The 26,816-nt window shown below is 39.9% G+C and overlaps 1 protein-coding gene across 1 annotated transcript in view; it reads right to left on the bottom strand.

Annotated features, from left to right (window-relative positions):
• Positions 1-26,816, bottom strand: part of ULK4 (unc-51 like kinase 4) — a 1,503,227-nt gene that overhangs the window by 1,403,166 nt on the left and 73,245 nt on the right. Inside the window, exons 3-5 of the mRNA XM_053714343.1 lie at positions 26,325-26,424; positions 4,743-4,882; positions 3,669-3,831 (exon numbers count right to left, since the gene is read on the bottom strand). Of these exons, the coding sequence (XP_053570318.1) occupies positions 3,669-3,831; positions 4,743-4,882; positions 26,325-26,424 (403 nt within the window). The remainder of the gene's footprint in view (positions 1-3,668; positions 3,832-4,742; positions 4,883-26,324; positions 26,425-26,816) is intronic.

The following is a 26,816-nucleotide window of genomic DNA, read 5'->3' as shown; positions in this document are numbered from 1 at the left end:
CAATAAAATCAGATACAAAACAATATAACATCAAAGAATTATCCTTTGATTGTTGCTACCACAAATAATAGTTTACATCTCCTACAGTGGAAAAACAACTATGCAGTACAAAAAAAAGATTATCTTTTATATAACAGAATCCTCACCAGGAGCTATTTAGGGCTAGATTACGAGAGGCACGCTAACTGTTGCAAGCGAGCAAAAGGGGGTTATCACAGCTTTCTGCACGCGTTGGAAGTAGCGTACATATTACAACTTGAAAGTAAACACGTTCGCTAAAGTGCAATTGGCATCAGAGCTCTAAAGTTAAAAAGTTGCACAAAATACATCAAAATTACGTTTAAAAGTACAGTTACACTCATAATAACATTGTCTAATAAAACATTTTTTAAAAATTGCATAAAAATTTATAAGGGCTCAAAGATCTGAGGTCTCAGGTGCTGGGAAAAAAAAGAGTTGCAAAGGGCTTTAACATAGAGATACATAGATATACATGTCTAAAGAAAATATATGTGTATATATGTATTTACAGACATATATACTCAAATAAACACATACAAACATACATATACATTTATAGACATATATGTAAGTGAATCAGAGCCCTTTGCAGTCAGATCGATGAGAACATGTAAATTCATATTTATGCAACATCATATTTAATACAGATTAAATATTTATTAACTGTTAATATTTCACATTCCAATGTTCTTCAGATAGGGGATTACGTTCTAAGTATTTTAAATAGATATTCCTACATATCTGTATAACTGGAGCTATCTTTCTTGATTTTGCAAAGGCCTTTGACACAGTAGACCACGACATACTACTGCTCAAACTAAAAAACTCTGGTATTGCTGATCGTCCGTTAACCTGGTTTCGATCATATGTATCAGATCGATCACAATATGTCTCCATTTCTGACAGCGACTCCCTCCCTCTCCCAGTCACGTATTGTGTTCAAGGTTCCATTCTCGGCCCCCTACTATTCACATTATTTATACATGATCTGCCTAATGTCTGCAAATCCTCAACTGTACACATGTACGCAGACAACACGGTAATCTATGCAAACAAATCCGATCTGCCGCAGCTTGAAGCAGTGCTCCAAGACCAGTTCACAGAGGTAGAAAAGTGGATTTCAAAAACCCAACTCTTTCTAAACACTGACAAAACTGTCACAATGATCTTTGGAACGAGACCTAAATTACACAAATTACAAAATTCTTATCTACGCATCAAAACAAAATCCAATTGCACGCTGACCGCAGTCCACTCTTTCAAGTACTTGGGTATGTTGTTAGACCCCAATCTATCTTTTGGCCTCCACATAGAAAAACTTGCAGCTAAACTTTATTCAAAACTAGGTGCCCTGTACGGAAACAAATCTTGCCTCAGCCCTACAGTAAAGGAAAAGATTGTACAGCAAATGCTGATGCCTATCATAGATTACGGGGATGTAGTATATGTACCTGCACTGCAAACTCACCTAAATAAACTTACATTGTATAACTCATTCTGCCGCTTTGTGCTACAATGTAACTACAAGACCCACCATTGTGACATGCTTAAAGAACTAAACTGGCTGTCGCTGGAATCCAGACGCACCCTCCATTTTTCCTGCCTTGTGTTTAAGAGCCTTTCTGGGAAGCTCCCACCCTACCTGAGTAGAATGCTCTCCCCGACTATTCCCACCTCCTATAATCTCCGATCCAGTACCAGCTCATTATTTAGTTTGCCTCAATACAAAAAGAAAGCAGCTTGACCCTCCTTTTCCTACAGAGCACCACAATTATGGAATGACCTCCCGCATACTTTCAAACATTCCCCAAGCCTAATATCCTTTAAGAGATCCCTCTCTGCATATCTCAAAACAGAATGCACCTGTCATGGTTGATTATATATTTCCTACCTGTTCTATGTTAAATTTTTGCATCTATTGTGTATTATTATTGTTTTTGTATTTTATTGTACCCTACTGTATCAATGCACACATTTATATACATATACAGGGGCGTATTTTGGCCTAGGCAAACAAGGCACTTAACTAGGGCAGCAGATTGGGAAGGGGCAGCACTTTTTTGTAGCTATATTTGTAAGAAGCAAACAGTTATTTTAGAAGTATTATACAGGCATATATTGGGAGATTTTGCACAAAGAGCTTACATTTTAAGGGTAAATAATAAGAGACTGCCCATGGAGCTTACAGTTTAGAGGTAGCTCTGAACCTTTCTGTTATTCAGCTAGCTAACCTTTAGTTCCGTTGGCTTTCAGCACTTAGTATTGTGTTTTGAAAAATACTGTTTCAAGAAATCTGTGGGGGGGGGGGTTATGTATATTGCAGCAATAGATAGATTTGTGTATGTGTGTGTGTATATATATATATATATATATATATATATATATATATATATATATATGTCTGCGTGTGCATATGTGTGTATATATACTGTGTGAATGTGTGCGTGTGCACATGCGCGTTTGTGTGTTTATGTGTATGTGACTGTGTATGTGTAGATTTATTTTGGAAATGCCATAAAAAAAATTCACATTACTCCCTGACCATAAAATATTATGGAAAAAAAGGTGTAAAACCTTAGGGGGGCAGCAGATTTTTGAGTGCCTAGGGCAGCATAGATATAGATATATTTTTTACCAAAAACCCATTAGATATAGAAGAACATTGGAATGTGAAATATTAATATTTCACGACGGGTTTGAGCACTTGAGAAAACGAGATCAGGTTTGCATGCGAGTATGGGTGTTAATTCCCCCCCACACACACACACACACACACTTTTTGTGCTCCATTGAAGTCTATGGGGGAATGTGGTTGTGATATTCAAAGTTGCTCTTGCGCACATTGGGTTAGCGTTTGTTAATACGTGAGTGGGTGCAATAAATAGTGATCCACTTTTAATCCAGCCCTTAATGGGCACACCACCCAGATGATTTTACTGACCACCCGGCAAAACTGTAAGCCAATATTAAGCTAAAATTAGGTAATGTTAATTTTTGCACCGTGCTTGTTGCTAAAATTATGATTAAAGGGACAGTCAACACCAGAATTTTTGTTGTTTCAGATAGATAGATAATCCCTTTATTACCCATTCCCCAGTTTTGAACAACCAACACAGTTATAATAATACACTTTTTACCTCTGTGATTAACTTGTATCTAAACATCTTCTGACAGCCCCCTGATCACTTGACATTTTATTTTTTATCTATTGACTTTCATTTTAGCCAATTAGTGCAGTGTTTGCCACAGGCCACGGGCGTGATCACACTGTTATCTATATGGCTTACATGAACTAGCTCTCCCCAAGGGCTTAGAAATTATCATATGAGCCTTCCTAGGTTTAACTTTCAATTAAGAATACCAAGAGAACAAAGCAAAATTGGTGATAAAAGTAAATTGGAAAGTTGTTTAAAATTCCGTGCCCTATTTGAAACATAAACGTTTTTTTTGGATTTGACTGTCCCTTTAAATCAATGTATGTTAAATTATGCAATTAATTTGTGCTTTGGATAACTCTACATTTATAAATAACAGAGAATGTTATAAATATTGAACAGTGTTACATTACACGCACCCAACTACTTCATACTGCAGCTCAGCTGGCAACATTTCCCCGTGGGGAACACTGTATAACATTGGTACGATACCTTTGATTTGATTTCTCATGTTTCTTCTAGGTGTGGATTCACCTGTTTCACCCGAATTCTCTTCTGATCTTATCATTGCAAAAAATTCTTCTAAGTTTTCCCCTTCTGCTTTTGAGTAACTAAAATTTGTAATTTTTATAGTGCCTGATGCATCCAGAAGAATCTGTAAGAAGTCATTTAAAAAAAAACTTTATAAATAATAAAATGTCAGAGTTTGTGGAATTGGAATTGTATAACTGAAATGTTCATAATTCAGATAGAGCATGTAATTTTAAGAGCCTTTTCAAATTACTTTAGTTATCAAATTTACCTCATTCTTTTAATATACTTCTTTGAAAAGCATACCTAAAGCGGCAAACTACTAAGAGCTAGTTGGTAATTGGTGACTTTACATTTTCATTTTCTTGTTTTGTAATTTATGTCCCTTTAATCAACATGTTCAAAATGTATGCTTGCTTAATTCATTTCTTTCATGATAGTGAGAGCCCACAAGTCATCACATGTGGGATTTCTCCTCCTAGTGGTCAGGAGGGAAATTCCCACATGTGATGACTCGTGGACTCTCGCCATCTGATGAAAAAAATTGAGCTGAATGCAATTTCAGAAGTTTATACTAAAGAAAACTGCACATTAGATATTCTTTATCAAACCCAATATAGCTAGATTGCTAGAAACCCATATTACATCATTAAATATGCATTACCCCAAAAGAGCAAAGAAGGCTTATTATAATAAACATACTTTTACTATAGAGAGAGAGATGTATATATTATTTCAAGTAATATTCATTATACTACAAGTTTCAATAAGATCAATTACACAGAAATAATAAAATACAGGAAATGCACACACAAGGTCCGCCTTGTGAATGAGATGTTTTTACACAATACACAGAGGAATTGTCTCTGCTGCTGCCCTCATTTGTTTAGGGTCAGTTCCCAAGCACAGCACTAGAAACTACAGACTTTAGCTTCTGTCACCTGATTTATAGTCTCTCCAGTACCGCATTTTATTTTATTGAAATAAGGGTATACTTTATACACATGTATATACACACAGATAAAGATATCTTACCTTTCGAGGTGTAAGGTCACAAAAGAGAATTCCAAGTTCATGAATATGATGCAAGCCGGACACTATATCAATGCCAAATTTTCTCACAGTTTCTTCTGGCTCTTGTTCATCTTGAGAAACAATTGTTTCAAGTGAACCCCCTGCAATGCATTTCAATTGAGAACTAGGGATAGCTGTGCAACAATGTTGGTATCACAACAACAACAAAAAAACTTCTCACAATGAAGAAGTAATGCAGGATTATTATTTAAAAGGACATGTCATGTTACCACAGCTTTGCTATCTACTTCATATGTTTTGTAACCTCTCTTAAAACCAATAAAAACTATTAAAAAACATAATTTATGCTTACCTGATAAATTTATTTCTCTTGTGGTGTATCCAGTCCACGGATTCATCCATTACTTGTAGGATATTCCCCTTCCCAACAGGAAGCTGCAAGAGGATCACCCACAGCAGAGCTGTCTATATAGCTCCTCCCCTAACTGCCACCTCCCAGTCATTCGACCGAAGACAAGCAAGAGAAAGGAGAAACTATAGGGTGCAGTGGTGACTGTAGTTTAAAAATTAAAAAACACCTGCCTTAAACTGACAGGGCGGGCCGTGGACTGGATACACCACAAGAGAAATAAATTTATCAGGTAAGCATAAATTTTGTTTTCTCTTGTAAGGTGTATCCAGTCCACGGATTCATCCATTACTTGTGGGATACCAATACCAAAGCTATAGGACACGGATGAAGGGAGGGACAAGTCAGGCGCTTAAACGGAAGGCACCACTGCCTGTAAGACCTTTCTCCCAAAAATAGCCTCCGAAGAAGCAAAAGTATCAAATTTGTAGAATTTAGAAAAAGTATGAAGCAAAGACCAAGTCGCCGCCTTACAAATCTGTTCAACAGAAGCCTCATTTTTAAAGGCCCATGTGGAAGCCACCGCTCTAGTGGAATGAGCTGTAATTCTTACAGGAGGCTGCTGGCCAGCAGTCTCATAAGCTAAGCGGATTATACTTGTTAACAAAAAGGAAAGAGAAGTTGCTGAAGCCTTTTGGCCTTTCCTCTGTCCAGAGTAGACAACAAACAATGCAGATGTTTGACGAAAATCTTTAGTAGCTTGTAAATAAAACTTTAAAGCACAAACCACGTCAAGATTGTGTAATAGACGTTCCTTCTTTGAAGAAGGATTAGGACACAGTGATGGAACAACAATCTCTTGATTGATATTCTTATTAGATACCACCTTAGGAAGAAACCCAGGTTTGGTACGCAAAACTACCGTATCTGCATGGAAGATCAGATAAGGGGAATCACACTGCAAGGCAGATAACTCTGAAACTCTTCGAGCTGAAGAGATAGCTACCAAGAACAGAACTTTCCAAGATAAAAGCTTGATATCTATGGAATGCAGAGGTTCAAACGGAACCCCTTGAAGAACTTTAAAAACTAAATTTAAACTCCATGGCGGAGCAACAGGTCTAAACACAGGCTTGATTCTAACTAAAGCCTGACAAAACCCCTGAACGTCTGGAACATCCGCCAGACGCTTGTGGAAATGAATAGACAGAGCAGAAATCTGTCCCTTTAAGGAACTAGCTGACAATCCCTTCTCCAATTCTTCTTGGAGAAAAGACAATATCCTGGGAATCCTGACTTTACTCCATGACTAACCCTTGGATTCACACCAATGAAGATATTTACACCATATCTTATGATAGATTTTCCTGGTGACAGGCTTTCGAGCCTGAATTAAGGTATCAATGACCGACTCGGAAAAACCACGTTTTGACAAAATCAAGCGTTCAATCTCAAAGCAGTCAGACGCAGAGAAATTAGATTTGGATGTTTGAAGGGACCTTGAAGTAGAAGGTCCTGCCTAAGCGGCAGAGTCCAAGGTGGAAAGGATGACATGTCCACCAGATCTGCGTACCAAGTCCTGCGTGGGCACGCAGGAGCTATCAAAATCACTGAAGCTCTCTCCTGTTTGATCTTGGCAATCAGACGAGGGAGCAGAGGAAACGGTGGAAACACATAAGGCAGGTTGAGAGACCAAGGCGCTGCTAGAGCATCTATCAGCGCTGCCTTGGGATCCCTGGACCTGAACCTGTAACAAGGAAGCTTGGCGTTCTGACGAGACGCCATGAAATCCAGTTTAGGTTTGCCCCAAAGTTGAATCAACTGTGCAAACACCTCCGGATGGAGTTCCCACTCCCCCGGATGGAAAATCCGCCTCCCAGTTCTCTACTCCTGGGATATGGATAGCTGATAGATGGCAAGAGTGAACCTCTGCCCATAGAATTATTTTTGAAACCTCCAACATTGCTAGGGAACTCCTTGTTCCCCCTTGATGGTTGATGTAGGCTACAGTTGTGATGACCGACTGAAATCTGATGAACCTGACCGCAGCTAGCTGAGGCCAAGCCTGAAGAGCATTGAATATCGCTCTTAGTTCCAGAATGTTTATCGGAAGGAGTGTCTCCTCCTGAGTCCACAAGCCCTGAGCCTTCAGGGAGTTCCAGACTGCACCCCAGCCCAGAAGGCTGGCATCTGTCGTTACTATTGTCCAATCTGTCCTGCGGAAGGTCATACCCTTGGACAGATGGACCCGAGATAACCACCAGAGAAGAGAATCCCTGGTCTCTTGATCCAGATTTAGTAGAGGGGACAAATCTGTGTAATCCCCATTCCACTGACTGAGCATGCAGAGTTGCAGCGGTCTGAGATGTAGGCGGGCAAACGGCACTATGTCCATTGCCGCTACCATTAAGCCGATTACTTCCATACACTGAGCCACTGAAGGGCGATAAGTAGAATAAAGAACACGGCAGGAATTTAGAAGTTTTGACAACCTGGCCTCTGTCAGGTAAATCTTCATTTCTACAGAATCTATCAGAGTTCCTAGGAAGGAAACTCTTGTGAGAGGGGATAGAGAACTTTTTTCTTCGTTCACTTTCCACCCAGCGACCTCAGAAATGCCAGAACAATGTCCGTGTGAGACCTGGCAACTTGAAAAGTCGACGCCTGTATCAGAATGTCGTCTGAGTAAGGGACTACTGCTATACCCCGCGGCCTTAGGACCGCTAGAAGGGACCCTAGAACCATTGTAAAGATTCTTGGTGCCCTGGCCAACCTGAAGGGAATAGCCACAAACTGGCAGTGCCTGTATTGACCCTCCTGGATCATAGGAAGGATGGTTCGAATAGTCTACATTTTGAAGGATGGGACTCTGAGAAATTTGTTTAAGATCTTGAGATCTAAGATTGGTCTGAATGTTCCCTCTTTCTTAGGAACAACAAACAGATTTGAATAAAAGCCCTGTCCCTGTTCCTCCTGCGGAACTGGGTGGATCACTCCCATAATTAGGAGGTCTTGAACACAATGTAAGAATGCTTCTCTCTTTATCTGGTTTGCAGATAGGTTTTGAATTCCCGAAGATAACCCTTGGACACAATTTCCAATGCCCAGGGATCCTGGACATCTCTTGCCCAAGCCTGGGCGAAGAAAGAGAGTCTGCCCCCAACAAGATCCGTTTCCGGATCGGGGGCTGCTCCTTCATGCTGTCTTAGAGGCAGCAGCAAGCTTCTTGGCCTGTTTCCCCTTGTTCCAAGCCTGGTTAGGTCTCCAGACCGGCTTAGACTGGGCAAAAGTTCCCTCTTGTTTTGTGTTAGATTGAAGATAAACTACATTAATGCACCACATCTCTCTAGCTACTTCCCTTGTCGAGAGCTGCAAGAGAATGACTGGGAGGTGGCAGTTAGGGGAGGAGCTATATAGACAGCTCTGCTGTGGGTGATCCTCTTGCAGCTTCCTGTTGGGAAGGAGAATATCCCACAAGTAATGGATGAATACGTGGACTGGATACACCTTACAAGAGAAAAGGTAAATATATAATGGCACACTCAAGTCAAAATTAAACTTTCATTATTGAGCATGCAATTTTTTAAAAAAACTTTCCAATTTACTTCCATTAACAAAATGTGCATAGTCTTTTTATATTTAAACTTTTTGAGTCACCAGCTCCTACTAAGCATGGGCAAGAATTCACAGAATAAAACGTATATGCATTTGTGATTGGCTGATGGCTGTCACATGGTATGTGTATGCATTTGTGATTGGCTGATGGCTGTCACATGGTACAGGGGGAGTGGAAATAGACATACATTTTAAAATTGTCAGAAAAAAAAAACTACTACTCATTTGAAGTTCAGACTAAGTGCTATTGCATTGTCTTGTTTTATTGCATTGGTTGATTATGCAAATCTACTGTGTTTACTGGTCCTTTAATATCCCAATAAAATGTTAACAAACTTAAAAATTCTAAAATACCACCTCCCCATCAAAGAATATACTGTATTCATTATTACATTTCCTGGGGTGGGGGATATTAAACTGCTGAATGCAAATACATTAGCAGGGTTACTTTTCACCATGCTATTGTTTTTCCTCCTCTTCAAAGCTATTCTTCAATTTTAACCCATCAAATGTGCTGATTAGTGAAGTTTTGCATCTGCACACAGGGTACCATCATCTTGGAATTTAGGTATTCATGTACCCTGTGATAAAAGTTCTACACATGCACATATCAGTGATATTGTTGTCTTCTTGACAAGTTGTAGTATGCACTTTAGTTTAGCGTGCACAATACAGGCCAAGGGCGTTTATATATATGTCTCAGGATCTATCTAGCTATCAAATATAGCAAAATCCTCTATATATTTTGATCACAATATTTTATTTATATATTTTTACAAAACGTATATTATTTTTCTTCTTATATTGATTCTAAAAGTTTTCAAGGTGAGTTAGAACCAAAAAAGGCTCACTTTTATATGATCATTCTCTTTAATAATAGCTCCCCCCCCCAAAAAAAAAATCAGTAATAAAAGGGACAGTCTAGTCAAAATTAAACTTTCATGATTCAGATAGGACATGCAATTTTAAACAACTTTCCAATTTACTTTTGTTATCAATGTCAGTTTAGCTTCCATCTTGCAAGATGGGACTTAAACAAGTTATGATAATTTAGAAATGTATACTTTTGTATGTTTAGTTTGGTAAGAACAGAGAGTATATGATGCTAAAGTTTTCATTACCTTGTCCGTAAGGTAACAAGAGGGGCACATCGTCACCATTGTGTCTGTTTCAATAGTATATAGAAGCTATTATGTGCAATAATTGTTAGTAGCTTTTCTAAAATGGGGCAGACGGTATTCTGGACAATATGCACCTTTACGCTATTGCTTGTCATGCTCACCGCCATTACTTCCCTTGACTGACTGCCCAGGTAATCTTTCTTTTCATTATACAGTACTCATTATACAGTTTTAACAGCTCTCAATGTATGTGCTGCGTAAGTTGCAGGCTGACTACTCTCTTCTCAGTTTTAGTCATGTCCCATCTAGGTCTGCTCTAAAGCTAAAATCTACCAGTATTCCATGTCATTTGTTTGATGTCTGGAGGCATTCCATGGGTCCCTACTGTTTAGACTGATGGCCCAACCCATAATATGAGATGTCATTCCAATTATTATTTGTGTTTATAATTTAGTATATATGCACCACGGTGCAACCATATCTCAGGTATTGTGCTTAATAAGGATGCTCCTTTGCATCATGATACCAGTTAGGTGATATTGATTCTGCATGTTTAGTGCCATATGCTTTCCTGAATAGCAAATTCATCAGCCCTACGTACACTCTTTTTAAAGCTAAGTTTTTCATGACAGCATATGTATTAGCAAAACGTATACTGACACATATTCTTTATAGGGACATGAAATACAAAGGTTTTCTTTTATGATTCAGATAGGGAATACAATATTAAACAACATTCCAATTTACTTTTTATCGAATCTGCTTAATTATTTAGGTATCATTTGATGAGCCAATAACACGAGATATCTATATGCAGCCACCAATTAGCAGCTCAAGTCTATTTAGAGATGCTTTTCAACAAAGAATATCAAGAGAATTAAGCAAATTAGATAACAGAAATTGGAAAGTTGTTTAAAATTATATTTGTGGGGATATGGGTACAGTTTTACTTGCTCTAAACAAACTCTTATTATTGTTGCAAGCTCTCATCTTAATGTACAAAAGCATTAACTCTAAGCTGAAATGAAACTGTAATTACAATAATCAGTGCAATTTAAGTGATCTGTGAATCACTTCAGTCTAAATGTGTTTCATTCTTGTGACCTGCGTATTATTTCCCTCAAGATAGCCTTTGTAAAACGATGACTTCTGACATTTGTTGTTACTGTATTACTTCTGTCTCTGAATAAAGAGTCAAAATAAAATGAGCTAGTTATATGTCTGAGCGAGTTTTACTATGGAACTCTTACAATAAGTTTTATTTTACTTATTTAAACACTGGGATGTTTGCCTATAATGGTTGCTTAAAATTAAAAAAAAGAAAGTATGTGCAAATTTGTTATAATGTGAAGAGATCACATGTATGACTTTTGCCTAAAGTGTCACAAGCTCTACAACTGTCTCTATGTACTGTCATTTAGACACCATGTGACAGGAGCAATGTTCAGCATGTGCCTGTGGTGTAGCAGGAAGGCAAACCCTCAGGAGACATGACACAAAGCAAACGGAGCATTGCTATTTGGTATTTGGAAGACAGTACATACAAAACACCTGGAAGACTAAACAATACAAGCTTTTAGCTATGAGAACTGTTATATGGATATATATATATATATATATATATATATATATATATATATATATATATATATATATATAAAGTTCATAGGCCTATGCACTCCCACCAACCGTTCAGCTGCCAGGGTGCTTTCAAAGAATTCAATAAAAATGTAACAGGAAAAGCACTCACTAGACTTCAGACTTCAAACGTGGTAACAAAATTTATTAAATGTGACGTTTCGGGACCTAACACGTCCCTTCCTCTGACAATTGCAAACTCCAAACAAACAAACTAATAAAGGCATACAAAACCCACCCCCAACAGTATCTCCAATCACTGGAAACCGTGTGCAAAATTCTATGGTTTCAACCAACTGTGTGTGTTCAATAGAAATGTATTCACAAATTCAAAGTGAAAAAATAAGCAGTTGTTACAACAATGATGAAAATTGATATAAAATGTGATACATGTGTAAGTACATGTGTAAATATAGCTCAAATATTGCCCCAAGTCCTCAAAAAATCAATAAAGATCAAAGCACCCCTACATCGAAAATTGACTCTCCTTCAACGTCACTAAGGGATTTAACAGCACATAAGGATACTCCCCTTGTACCAATCAATGTCACAATTCACAAATCAAAAGTTCCATAGTTGCTTATATTAAGCGGCACTACTTCCATTCACCTACCGCATCCCCATTCATAGACTGTTTAATAAAAAACCAAACCAGATTGTTGTCCAAAGTCTCACTTAATAAACCCATCACGGGTAGTTACGTTACAACACGCCCCCATGTCTCCCATTGGACCCATCTACACGTTGTCCAGGTAAGAGGGAAAACAAAGGCGTGCCCCAACAACGGCCTAATGATAGTTTTAGAGTCTGGGATTAAAATATCCGCCCCCTGTGGGCGTGCCTCCTCACATCCACATCAAATACTAAAGTTGCTATGGCAACCTGTCACGAACAATAAATGGCAGAGAATCCCCACAAAAATCCTGTAATCCCATTGGTCCTCATATCACACTCACACCGGGCGTGCAATAATTTACCCAAGCCCACAATAAATCAACTATACGCAAAAAAGCAAACCAACCAGACATATCTGGACACTACCATATGTTTCACATAACATTTAATGACCACGGCTAGTGGGGCGGTCGTGGTGATGGATCTAGTGGATTATAAACTGGAGATTGAACGCCAATTGAAGGATGAGGAAACATATCAGAGGTTGGATGCTGATCCCACGATGGCACTGAAACGAGAGATTGATGGCAGGATCAACATATGGAAACAAGAGGGACTCATTACCGAACAAGAAGCCAGGTTTCTACAGAAGGATTTTCCCATCATTCCTATTATGTATACATTGCCAAAAATACATAAGGACCAAAAACAACCTCCAGGCCGGCCTATCGTGTCAGCCCGTGGGTCCCTTCTTCAACCGTTGGCTATTTATGTTGACCATTTTCTCCAGCCACTAGTGACAAGAATGAGATCATATGTACAAGATTCGACATCCTTTATACAGAAAATTACTAGCCTTTAAGACATTTCTGATACTGATCTTCTTGTCACCATGGACGTCTCTAGTCTCTATACCGTAATCCCACAGGCAGCTGGGATTGCAGCAGTAGCTAATATCCTAAGACGTACACCTTATGTAGGCCCTCCAGAACATGTCTTAATTGAGCTTCTCACCATGTGTCTAGAACGCAACTATTTTTACTTTGATGGTAAATTCTTCCTCCAAACTGCAGGCACAGCGATGGGGTCCAATGTGGCCCCATCGCTGGCGAATTTGTATATGACAGAATACGAGACAGATCGGATGAAGGTGTTTGAGAATACGTCAGTAAAATGTTATTGTCGTTACATCGATGACCTGTTTCTGGTGTGGCAGGGTGATCAACGGTCCTTTGATGAATGGGTTCATACACTCAACAGCCTCGACAGTACCATTAGGTTCCAATCTGTGTCCAATAGCGAAACTGTGGACTACCTGGATGTTAGAATTTTTAAATCGTCTGGTAAAATTGGCACTACGTTGTTCCGGAAGGAAACCGATAGGAACACGATACTACACGCAAGAAGTTGCCATCAGCCATCTCTTATCAGGAACATACCTAAGGCTCAATTTCAAAGGGTGATACGTAACAACACTGACCCTGAACGTTGTAGTGTACAACTGGCGGAAATGATTGATAGATTTGCCCAGAGAGGGTATAACAAGAAGGAGTTGATGAAAATGTGTGATCAGGTAGTCCAGGGGACTGTGAATACAAATTCTGAAAGTGAAGAAGAAAAAAAGAATATATTCCCCTGATAAACATCGAATTTCTAAAGCTGTTAAAGAGGAGTGGAAACTGATTACAACTGACGCAGCCTTACCATTTACACACTGGCAGGCACCACGTTTGGCGTATCGCAGAGGGAGAAGCCTGAGGGATTCACTCATGAAGACTGACATCTCACCTATATCTGATAAACAGACTTGGCTGAAGAAAAAGAATGGGTGTTTCAAATGCCTTGGTTGTGTCACTTGTAATAGCATGCATGCAGGAAATTCCTTCCAGCACCCAGAGAAGAAGAAGAAGTATAGGATTAACCACTTCTTAACGTGCACTACCACCTTTGTTATATACCTCCTTAATTGCCCGTGTGGTATGTTCTACATTGGTAAAACGACGGACGATGCCAGGACTAGGATGGCGAACCACCGATCAAGTATTAGAGCAGCTTTGAAGAATGGCAAGGCTGATCAACCGGTGGCTCGTCAGTTCCTTGAGAAGAACCATACCGTAACTGACATGAGATTCCGTTTGATTGACCATGTGCCAAGCATGAAGAGAGGAGGAAACAGAGCCAAGAAACTATTACAGAAGGAGACTCGTTGGATCCATGAACTGGATACATTGACCCCAAGAGGCCTTAATACCCATACAGGGTGGCAAGCATATCTAGGCTGAATTTGACTCTAATAGTGATTACAGCTGACCACAATTCCATGGAGAGTCCACGAGTTCAGCTTCTGATGGGAGTACACGATTCAGTTTAACAGGGGGCATATCCCCGTTTCTTGTTTCTTTTCTTTTTTTCTTTTTTCTTTTTCTCTCTTTTTCTCTTTTTCTTTTTTTCGTTGTTTTTTCTTCTTTTTTCTTTTCTTTCTTCTCTCTTCCTTTTTCTTCCCCGTCCCTTCTACCGTTTCCCCCCCTTTTTTTCCCCTCCTCCCCTTTCCGCTTCCCTCCTCCCCGTTCTCCCCCCCTTCCCCCTTTTCCCTTCCCCCTTCCCCCCCCCCTTCCTTTTCCCCCTCCCCTTCTTATCTCTGATGCTTGGTTTTCATAGTGAGTATATTACCTTGTAGGCTCTAGTGTTGCTTTATGAGTCGGTAATTAGATTTGCCTGGAGTTACATTGTTTTTATTTTTTGGTTTTTAATATACACTGACACTGTTTGGTTCTGGTGAGACACTTGTGCACCTCATACATTTGGCCACATATATGCTCCTTTGTCCTCTTATTTCTGACACCCCTGTGTCTGAAGTGGTGGCCCCTCTTGGTTCTATTGTTATTTTTGTGTTGTTTACTCACTGTGGTGGTATGACACTATTATTGATATATGGATCTTCCATTTTTTGGTTTCACTAATATTTTTTGTTTGGAGATGTTTTGGGCCCCAGATAATGTCGTAATATGGTTTGCTGCGATTTACTATATTCTTTTTGATTTAGGATTGGATGGTTAGGGTGTTTTGGGATTATCACTCTTTGATGGGGACAGATTCGTCTTTTGAGAAGTATGTTTTGACAGTACTTAAGTTTCTATTTCTTAGGTTTATTTTTAGTTATATATATGTATATATATTTTTTTTTTCGTTGTTTTTTATGTCGACTTATGTGGAGCTGGGTGGACACTCAGGGACACCTTATTGTTTATTGATTATGATTTGATACTCTCTGGAAATTCCATATTGCTTTGTTTTATTTAGTATGATTAATTCTTGATAATACCACTTTGGTTAGGTGAGATGCTACATGCTCGTTGGTGGTATGTGTGGGTACCTATGGGAGGTTAGCTGATTGGATCCTCTGTCACTCACTTTACATAGCTGTGACCCTTTGTGTTTGTTTTTGTTGCTTGTAGCAACCAGAGTGCTTGTTTTGTTTCAGTGGAGGCACGCCCACAGTGGGCGTATGTTGTCATCTCTGATCCAAGCATATTCACATATTATCATTGCACTGTGGCTGGGGCACGCCTTGGTTGTTTCGGTTTGGTTTGTCACTATGACAGCGGAGTGAGCTGTCCAATAGGAGAAAATGTGGCGTGGTGTGGTGTAACAATCCTATAGAGGTACGCGGTTTTGCGGTAGCAATCTCACTAGCCGTGGTGATTAAATGTTATGTGAAACATATGGTAGTGTCCAGATATGTCTGGTTGGTTTGCTTTTTTGCGTATAGTTGATTTATTGTGGGCTTGGGTGAGTTGTTGCACGCCTGGTGTGGGTGTGATATGAGGACCAATGGGATTACAGGATTTTTTTGGGGATTCTCTGCCATTTATTGTTCGTGACAGGTTGCCATAGCAACTTTAGTATTTGATGTGGATGTGAGGAGGCACGCCCACAGGGGGCGGATATTTTAATCCCCGACTCTAAAACTATCATTAGGCCGTTGTTGGGGCAAGCATTTGTTTTCCCTGTTACCTGGACAACGTGTAGATGGGTCCAATGGGAGACATGGGGGCGTGTTGTAACGTAACTACCCGTGATGGGTTTATTAAGTGAGACTTTGGACAACAATCTGGTTTGGTTTTTCATTAAACAGTCTATGAATGGGGATGCGGTAGGTGAATGGAAGTAGTGCCGCTTATTATAAGCAACTATGGAACTTTTGATTTGTGAATTGTGACATTGATTGGTACAAGGGGAGTATCCTTATGTGCTGTTAAATCCCTTAGTGACGTTGAAGGAGAGTCCATTTTCGATGTAGGGGTGCTTTGATCTTTATTGATTTTTTGAGGACTTGGGGCAATATTTGAGCTATATTTACACATGTACTTACACATGTATCACATTTTATATCAATTTTCATCATTGTTGTAACAACTGCTTATTTTTTCACTTTGAATTTGTGAATACATTTCTATTGAACACACACAGTTGGTTGAAACCATAGAATTTTGCACACGGTTTCCAGTGATTGGAGATACTGTTGGGGGTGGGTTTTGTATGCCTTTATTAGTTTGTTTGTTTGGAGTTTGCAATTGTCAGAGGAAGGGACGTGTTAGGTCCCGAAACGTCACATTTAATAAATTTTGTTACCACGTTTGAAGTCTGAAGTCCAGTGAGTGCTTTTCCTGTTACATTTTTATATTTATATATACATATATATATATATATATATATATATATATATATATATACACACACACACATATATATATATTCAGGTCTGGGGACTGGGGTGGCCATTCCAGAATATTGTACTTGTTCCTCTGCATAAATGCCAGAGTAGATTTTGAGCAGTGTTTTGAGTCGTTGTCTTGTTGAAATATCCAGCCCCGGCGTAACTTCAACTTTGTGACTGATTCCTCAACATTATTCTCAAGTATCTGCTGATATTGAATAGAATCCATGCGACCCTAACTTTAACAAGATTCCCAGTACCGGCACTGGCCACACAGCCCCACAGCATGATAGAACATCCACCAAATTTTACTGTGGGTAGCAAGTGTTTGTCTTGGAACGCTGTGTTCTTTTGCCGCCATGCATAACGCCCCTTGTTATGACCAAATAACTCAATCTTTGTTTCATCAGTCCACAGCACCTTCTTCCAAAATGAAGCTGGCTTGTCCAAATATGCATTTGCATACCTCAAGCGACTCTGTTTGTGGAGTGTGTGCAGAAAAGGCTTCTTCCGGTTCACTCTCCCATACAGCTTCTCTTTGTGCAAAGTGCGCTGAATTGTTGAACGATGCACAGTGACACCATCTGCAGCAAGATGATGTTGTAAGTCTTTGGCGTTGATCTGTGGGCTGTTTTTGACCGTTCTCACCATCTTTTGCCTTTCCGATATTTTACTTGGCCTGTCACTTCTGGCCTTACAAGAACTGTGCCTGTGGTCTTCCATTTCCTCACTATGTTCCTCACAGTGGACACTGACAGCTTAAATCTCTATGATAGCTTTTTGTAGCCTTCCCCTAAACGATAATGTTGAACAATCTTTGTTTTCTGGTCATTGGAGAGTTGTTTTGAGGCCCCCATGTTGCCACTCTTCAGAGGAGTCAAAGAGAACAACAACTTGCAATTGCTCACCTTAAATAACTTTTCTCATGATTGGATGCACCTGTCTATGAAGTGCAAGGCTTAATGGGCTCACCAAACCAATTGTGTGTTCCAATTAATCACTGCTAGGTAGTTACAGGTATTCAAAGCAACAAAATGACAAGGGTGCCCAAATTTATGCACCTGTTTAATTTCATTTTGATGCATATTGCACATTTTCTGTTAATCCAATAAACCTAATTTCACTACTGAAATATTACTGTGTCCTTCAGTTATTTGCTAGATGAAAATGAAATTGCTGATCCAAACACCCAATTTTTTATTTTTTTTTAACCTTAGTATACAGGTCCACGTCTATTTCTGGACATATAAACACACACACATATACATAAACACACACACACACACATACATGCATACATATACACACACACACACACACACATATACACACATGCATACACACATACATGCATACACACACAAGCATGCATACACACACGAAAGCATGCATACACACATACATGCATACACACACACATATATACACGCACTCACCCACATATATACACACACAGACACATATACATACACATATACACAGACACAGGGGTAAAAAACAGAATTTATGTTTACCTGATAAATTACTTTCTCCAACGGTGTGTCCGGTCCACGGCGTCATCCTTACTTGTGGGATATTCTCTTCCCCAACAGGAAATGGCAAAGAGCCCAGCAAAGCTGGTCACATGATCCCTCCTAGGCTCCGCCTACCCCAGTCATTCGACCGACGTTAAGGAGGAATATTTGCATAGGAGAAACCATATGTTACCGTGGTGACTGTAGTTAAAGAAAATAAATTATCAGACCTGATTAAAAAAACCAGGGCGGGCCGTGGACCGGACACACCGTTGGAGAAAGTAATTTATCAGGTAAACATAAATTCTGTTTTCTCCAACATAGGTGTGTCCGGTCCACGGCGTCATCCTTACTTGTGGGAACCAATACCAAAGCTTTAGGACACGGATGAAGGGAGGGAGCAAATCAGGTCACCTAAATGGAAGGCACCACGGCTTGCAAAACCTTTCTCCCAAAAATAGCCTCAGAAGAAGCAAAAGTATCAAATTTGTAAAATTTAGAAAAAGTGTGCAGTGAAGACCAAGTCACTGCCTTACATATCTGATCAACAGAAGCCTCGTTCTTGAAGGCCCATGTGGAAGCCACAGCCCTAGTGGAGTGAGCTGTGATTCTTTCAGGAGGCTGCCGTCCGGCAGTCTCATAAGCCAATCGGATAATGCTTTTAATCCAGAAGGAGAGAGAGGTAGAAGTTGCTTTTTGACCTCTCCGTTTACCAGAATAAACAACAAACAAAGACAAAGTTTGTCTGAAATCCTTAGTAGCTGCTAAGTAAAATTTGAGAGCACGAACTACATCCAAGTTGTGCAACAAACGTTCCTTCTTTGAAACTGGATTAGGACACAAAGAAGGCACAACTATCTCCTGGTTAATGTTTTTGTTAGAAACAACTTTTGGAAGAAACCAGGTTTAGTACGCAAAACCACCTTATCTGCATGGAACACCAGATAAGGAGAAGAACACTGCAGAGCAGATAATTCTGAAACTCTTCTAGCAGAAGAAATTGCAACCAAAAACAAAACTTTCCAAGATAATAACTTAATATCAACGGAATGTAAGGGTTCAAACGGAACCCCCTGAAGAACTGAAAGAACTAGGTTGAGACTCCAAGGAGGAGTCCAAATTTTGTAAACAGGCTTGATTCTAACCAGAGCCTGAACAAAGGCTAGAACATCTGGCACAGCTGCCAGCTTTTTGTGAAGTAACACAGACAAGGCAGAAATCTGTCCCATCAAGGAACTTGCAGATAATCCTTTTTCCAATCCTTCTCGAAGGAAGGATAGACTCTTAGGAATCTTAACCTTGTCCCAAGGGAATCCTGCAGATTCACACCAACAGATATACCAAATTATGTGGTAATTTTTCTGGTTACAGGCTTTCAGGCCTGAACAAGAGTATTAATAACAGAATCTGAGAACCCTCGCTTTGATAAGATCAAGCGTTCAATCTCCAAGCAGTCAGCTGGAGTGGGTCGAACGGACCTAGAACAAGAAGGTCTCGTCTCAAAGGTAGCTTCCATAGTGGAGCCGATGACATATTCACCAGATCTGCATACCAAGTCCTGCGTGGCCACGCAGGAGCTATCAAAATCACCGACGCCCTCTCCTGATTGATCCTGGCTACCAGCCTGGGGATGAGAGGAAACGGCGGGAACACATAAGCTAGTTTGAAGGTCCAAGGTGCTACTAGTGCATCCACTAGAGCCGCCTTGGGATCCCTGGATCTGTACCCGTAGTAAGGAACTCTGAAGTTCTGACGAGAGGCCATCAGATCCATGTCTGGAATGCCCCACGGTTGAGTGACTTGGGCAAAGATTTCCGGATGGAGGTTCCCACTCCCCCGGATGCAATGTCTGACGACTCAGAAAATCCGCTTCCCAATTTTCCACTCCTGGGATGTGGATAGCAGACAGGTGGCAGGAGTGAGACTCCGCCCATAGAATGATTTTGGTCACTTCTTCCATCGCTAGGGAACTCCTTGTTCCCCCCTGATGGTTGATGTATGAACTTGGCCCTCGCTAGCTGAGGCCAAGCTTTGAGAGCATTGAATATCGCTCTCAGTTCCAGAATATTTATCGGTAGAAGAGATTCTACCCGAGACCAAAGACCCTGAGCTTTCAGGGATCCCCAGACCGCGCCCCAGCCCATCAGACTGGCGTCGGTCGTGACAATGACCCACTCTGGTCTGCGGAAGGTCATCCCTTGTGACAGGTTGTCCAGGGACAGCCACCAACGGAATGAGTCTCTGGTCCTCTGATTTTCTTGTATCTTCGGAGACAAGTCTGAATAGTCCCCATTCCACTGACTGAGCATGAACAGTTGTAATGGTCTTAGATGAATGCGCACAAAAGGAACTATGTCCATTGCCGCTACCATCAAACCTATCACTTCCATGCACTGCGCTATGGAAGGAAGAGGAACGGAATGAAGTATCCGACAAGAGTCTAGAAGTTTTGTTTTTCTGGCTTCTGTCAGAAAAATCCTCATTTCTAAGGAGTCTATTATAGTTCCCAAGAAGGGAACCCTCGTTGACGGAGATAGAGAACTCTTTTCCCACGTTCACTTTCCATCCGTGAGATCTGAGAAAGGCCAGGACAATGTCCGTGTGAGCCTTTACTTGAGGAAGGGACGACGCTCGAATCAGAATGTCGTCCAAGTAAGGTACTACAGCAATGCCCCTTGGTCTTAGCACCGCCAGAAGGGACCCTAGTACCTATGAGAAAATCCTAGGAGCAGTGGCTAATCCGAAAGAAAACGCCACGAACTGGAAATGCTTGTCCAGGAATGCAAACCTTAGGAACCGATGATGTTCCTTGTGGATAGGAATATGTAGATACGCATCCTTGAAATCCACCTTGGTCATGAATTGACCTTCCTGGATGGAAGGAAGAAGTGTTCGAATGGTTTCCATCTTGAACGATGGAACCTTGAGAAACTTGTTCAAGATCTTGAGATCTAAGATTGGTCTGAACGTTCCCTCTTTTTTGGGAACTATGAACAGATTGGAGTAGAACCCCATCCCTTGTTCTCCTAATGGAACAGGATGAATCACTCCCATTTTTAGCAGGTCTTCTACCCAATGTAAGAATGCCTGTCTTCTTATGTGGTCTGAAGACAACTGAGACCTGTGGAACCTCCCCCTTGGAGGAAGCCCCTTGAACTCCAGAGAATAACCTTGGGAGACTATTTCTAGCGCCCAAGGATCCAGAACATCTCTTGCCCAAGCCTGAGCGAAGAGAGAGAGTCTGCCCCCCACCAGATCCGGTCCCGGATCGAGGGCCCGCATTTCATGCTGTCTTGGTAGCAGTGGCAGGTTTCCTGGCCTGCTTTCCTTTGTTCCAGCCTTGCATAGGTCTCCAGGCTGGATTGGCTTGAGAAGTATTACCTTCCTGCTTAGAGGACGTAGCCCTTGGGGCTGATCCGTTTCTGCGAAAGGGACGAAACTTAGGTTTTATCTTCTATGGGTATAGTGGCGCGCTTGTGTAGAGTAGAAACCGCCCCCTCGACCTTGGGGACTGTCTGCCATCAGTCCTTTCTGGGGTCGACTATAAGAAAACAATTTTATAAATATGGGGGGAGGTACTAAAGGTATACCGGGCCTGTCCCATTCTTTACTAACAATGTACGCCACCCCGCTTGGATATAGGAAAAGCTTCGGGGGGCCCCGGGGCCTCTAAGCACTTTTCCATTTTACATAGTGGTTCTGGAATGACCAGATAATCACAATCATCCAAATTGGATAACACCTCCTTAAGCAGAGCGCGGAGATGTTCCAACTTAAATTTAAAAGTAATCACATCAGGTTCAGCTTGTTGAGAAATGTTTCCTGAATCTGAAATTTCTCCCTCAGACAAAACCTCCCTGGCCCCCTCAGACTGGTGTAGGGGCCCTTCAGAAACCATATCATCAGCGTTCTCATGCTCTACAGAATTTTCTAAAACAGAGCAGTCGCGCTTTCGCTGATAAGTGGGCATATTGGCTAAAATGTTTTTGATAGAATTATCCATTACAGCCGTTAAATGTTGCATAGTAAGGAGTATTGGCGCACTAGATGTACTAGGGGCCTCCTGTATGGGCAAGACTGGTGTAGACGAAGGAGGGGATGATGCAGTACCATGCTTACTCCCCTCACTTGAGGAATCATCTTGGGCATCATTTTTACTAAAATTTTTTATGACATAAAATACATATAGTTAAATGAGAAGGAACCTTGGTTTCCCCACAGTCAGAACACAATCTATCTGGTAGTTCAGACATGTTAAACAGGCATAAACTTGATAACAAAGCACAAAAAAACGTTTTAAAATAAAACCGTTACTGTCACTTTAAATTTTAAACTAAACACACTTTATTACTGCAATTGCGAAAAAGTATGAAGGAATTGTTCAAAATTCACCAAAATTTCACCACAGTGTCTTAAAGCCTTAAAAGTATTGCACACCAAATTTGGAAGCTTTAACCCTTAAAATAACGGAACCGGAGCCGTTTTTATATTTAACCCCTTTACAGTCCCTGGAATCTGCTTTGCTGAGACCCAACCAAGCCCAAAGGGGAATACGATACCAAATGATGCCTTCAGAAAGACTTTTCTATGTATCAGAGCTCCACACACATGCAGCTGCATGCCATGCTGTCCTCAAAAACAAGTGCGCCATACCGGCGCGAAAATGAGGCTCTGACTATGATTAGGGAAAGCCCCTAAAGAATAAGGTGTCTAAAACCGTGCCTGCCGATATAATCATATCAAAATACCCAGAATAAATGATTCCTCAAGGCTAAATATGTGTTAATAATGAATCGATTTAGCCAGAAAAAGTCTACAGTCTTAATAAGCCCTTGTGAAGCCCTTATTTACTATCTTAATAAACATGGCTTACCGGATCCCATAGGGAAAATGACAGCTTCCAGCATTACATCGTCTTGTTAGAATGTGTCATACCTCAAGCAGTAAGAGACTGCACACTGTTCCCCCAACTGAAGTTAATTGCTCTCAACAGTCCTGTGTGGAACAGCCATGGATTTTAGTTACGGTGCTAAAATCATTTTCCTCATACAAACAGAAATCTTCATCTCTTTTCTGTTTCTGAGTAAATAGTACATACCAGCACTATTTTAAAATAACAAACTCTTGATTGAATAATAAAAACTACAGTTAAACACTAAAAAACTCTAAGCCATCTCCGTGGAGATGTTGCCTGTACAACGGCAAAGAGAATGACTGGGGTAGGCGGAGCCTAGGAGGGATCATGTGACCAGCTTTGCTGGGCTCTTTGCCATTTCCTGTTGGGGAAGAGAATATCCCACAAGTAAGGATGACGCCGTGGACCGGACACACCTATGTTGGAGAAACATCCCTTTAGTTTATCCTTAAAGTGAAAGTCAACCCTAGGGTTTATGAAACGCTAGGATTGACTACTGAAACAAATAATGGGGATTTTCATTCATGCGTGAAAAAAACTAGCAAATAGCGTGCGTGAAATCAGGCTCCCAAGGGCGCCAAGCCAGATTTACCGCACGGCTATTGGCTAAGAGGTGAAAGCGTAATCTCTTAGCAAAACAGTGATCTACCGTGGGCTGCCTTAGCATCTCAGAGCAGCGATCGCGTGAAACAAATAAAGGAGCTTTCTGCATGAAGTATCTTATACTTCATGAATGAAAGTCCCCTTTATTTGCTTCAAAAGTAAATCCTTGCGTTTGTAAAACACTAGGATTGACTTTCACTTTAAGGGAAAAAAGTTAATAGATCAATGTTAAAGGGATAATGTACTAAGGAAAGCGGAACATCATTTAAAATGGACCAAACTCTCTACTACTCCCCACTGTTTTCTGACTTTTCTGCTGTAAAAAATGGAAATTAATAACAATGGAATGCAAACAAAACGGAATAAAAAAAAACTTAAAAGGACATGAAACCCAATTTTTATTTCATGATTTAGATAGAGCATGTGATTTTAAACAACTTTCCATTTTACTTTGCTTCATGCTCTTGGTTTCAGTTGTTAAATGAGCAGCACTAATATGCTGAACAAATCTGGTAAACCAATGACAAGAAGCATATACTATGTGCAGCCACCAATCAGCAGCTAGCTCCAAGTTATGCACTGCTGCTCCTGAGCCTACCTGGTATGCTTTTCAACTAAGGATGCCAAGAGAATGAAGCAAATTAGATATAAGAAGTTAAAGGGAAAGATGCTTAAAATCACATGCTCTATCTGAATCAGGAAAGAAAAATTTGGGGCTTCATGTCCCTTTAAGTCCAGGAAATGTAGCTAGCGCTATAAAATAATACAAAACATTCTGTTATGTGAATGTTTCCATTTAAACATTTTCAGTTTCAGTGAAAGTCAATCCTAGCATTGTACAAACGCTAGGATTTACTATTGAAACAAATAAAGTATTCATGAAGTATAAGATACTTCATGTAGAAAGCTCCTTTACTTGTTTCAATTGGTCGCCGTTTTTACCTGGTACAGCAGCCCACGGCTAAAAAAAATGTTTGGCTAAGAGGTGACATTTTCACCTCTTAGCCAATAGCCATGCAGTAAATCCGTCTCCCATAGGCGCCAAGCCGGATTTACCGCACGGCTATTGGCTAAGAGGTGAAAACATCACCTCTTAGCAAAAACAAAATTTTAGCCGTGGGCTGCTGTAGCAGCTAAAACGGCGATCAATTGAATCAAATAAAGGAGCTTTCTACATGAAGTATCTTATACATCATGAATGAAAGTGCCCTTTATTTGTTTCAATAGTAAATCCTAGAGTTTGTACAACGCTAGGATTGACTTTCACTTTAAAATGATTTCGAATAGGAAAAAAATAAATAAAGATAACAAAAAATACCACATTTTTTAATATAAATCACTGATATGACGCAGTGTTCTTCACCAATTACACAACATAACTTTTTGTAAGAAACTTGACAAAAAGATCAAAATTCAGCAATTCCCAGTACTTTCTATGGAGATTGCAACTAATTGCATTATCTTCTTTTGAGTTCACATGAACTTGTTCTGGGAACAGAACCAAATCAAATAAAAAAAATATTAAGGAAAAACAAGATTTACTTTACAGAGCCAGGACCTGTTAAAGAGCTAAAGAACTTTACAACACTGCACAATTAGAATTAAAGGGACATGAAACCCACATTTTTCTTTCATGATTCAGACAATATTAAACTCCTTTCCCATTTGCTTCTGTTATTGATTTTGCTTCATTCTCTTGATATACTTTTATTGAAGGAGCAGCAATGTACTGCTGGGAACTAGCTGAACACATCTGTAAGCCAATGACAACAGGCATTTATGAGCAGCCACCAATCAACAGCTAGCTCCCAGCTCCTGAGCCTACCTAGTTAGTCTTTCCAACAAAGGATACCAAAAGAACAAAGCAAACTAGATAGACGTAAATTGGAAAGTTGTTTAAAATTGTTTGTTCAATCATGAAAGAAACATTTTGGGTTTCATGTCCCTTAAGTGATCATTTGATTTTCCCAAATGTACAGTTCTGGAGACCATATCTTCAGAAAGATATAAATAAACTAGAAGGTGTCCATAGGAGGGCTACTAAAATGGTACATGGTCTAAAATATAAAACGTACAAAGAAAGACTCTATGATCTAAATATGTATAGTTTAGAGGATAGAAGGGAAAGAGGTGACATGATAGAAACCTTTAAATATATGAAGGGACTTAATAAAATAGAAGCTGAAAGCATTTTTCACAAAAAATAAATGCCAAAACAAGGGGTCACAATCTAAAGTTTAAAGGGTAGTAGATTCAGGAGAAATTTGAGGAAGCATTTTTTTTTACAGAAAGGGTGGTGGATTCATGGAATAAACTTCCATTTGAGGTGGTAAACACAAAACTGTAAAGGACTTTAAAAATGCCTGGACATGCATAAGGCTATCCTAAGGAAAAAGTAACATGTAATATGGGTAGACTTGATGGGCCTTTTTGGTTCTTATCTACCGTCAAATTCTATGTTTCTATATGATAATTATGGAGAAGTAATTTCTCACCTGTGCACAGCTCCATAACCAGCCAAAGACTGTTGCTCGTCTCATACCACTCATAGAAATTAACCACATTCTTGTGTCTAATATTGTGTGTCAAACGAACCTAAAAATGTAAAACATTTGATAATACTTTATTACATGGATACATTTTCATTACAGTGTACACAAGGGATATTCCAGCCAAAACTGAAACGCACATCAATGCATTTCAGTTGTGAATATAACTATTTTTGCAATATACTTGCTTAAGCAAAAAAAGCTACTAGTAAAAGCTATCACTGTTTTTAGAGTGAGCTTTAACTGTGCATGTGCACATGAATAATATGTAAATATGCTTCATGCACCCGCATTTTAAACAGTGTGTCTGCTCAGATAGCACTAATAAAATACAGCTTCAGATGAAACCCTAGCAAAACCTTACAAATGTTTGTAGCTTTGCATGAAAACCACGTGAAAGTTTGCCATTTCTCATTTATTCAGAGAAAATATTATTTT

The sequence above is a fragment of the Bombina bombina genome, chromosome 5 (genome assembly GCF_027579735.1).
Source record: "Bombina bombina isolate aBomBom1 chromosome 5, aBomBom1.pri, whole genome shotgun sequence".
Lineage (NCBI taxonomy): Eukaryota > Metazoa > Chordata > Amphibia > Anura > Bombinatoridae > Bombina > Bombina bombina.
The sequence above is the reverse complement of the archived record's forward strand: the minus strand, read 5'-3'. Positions and strand labels throughout refer to the sequence as shown.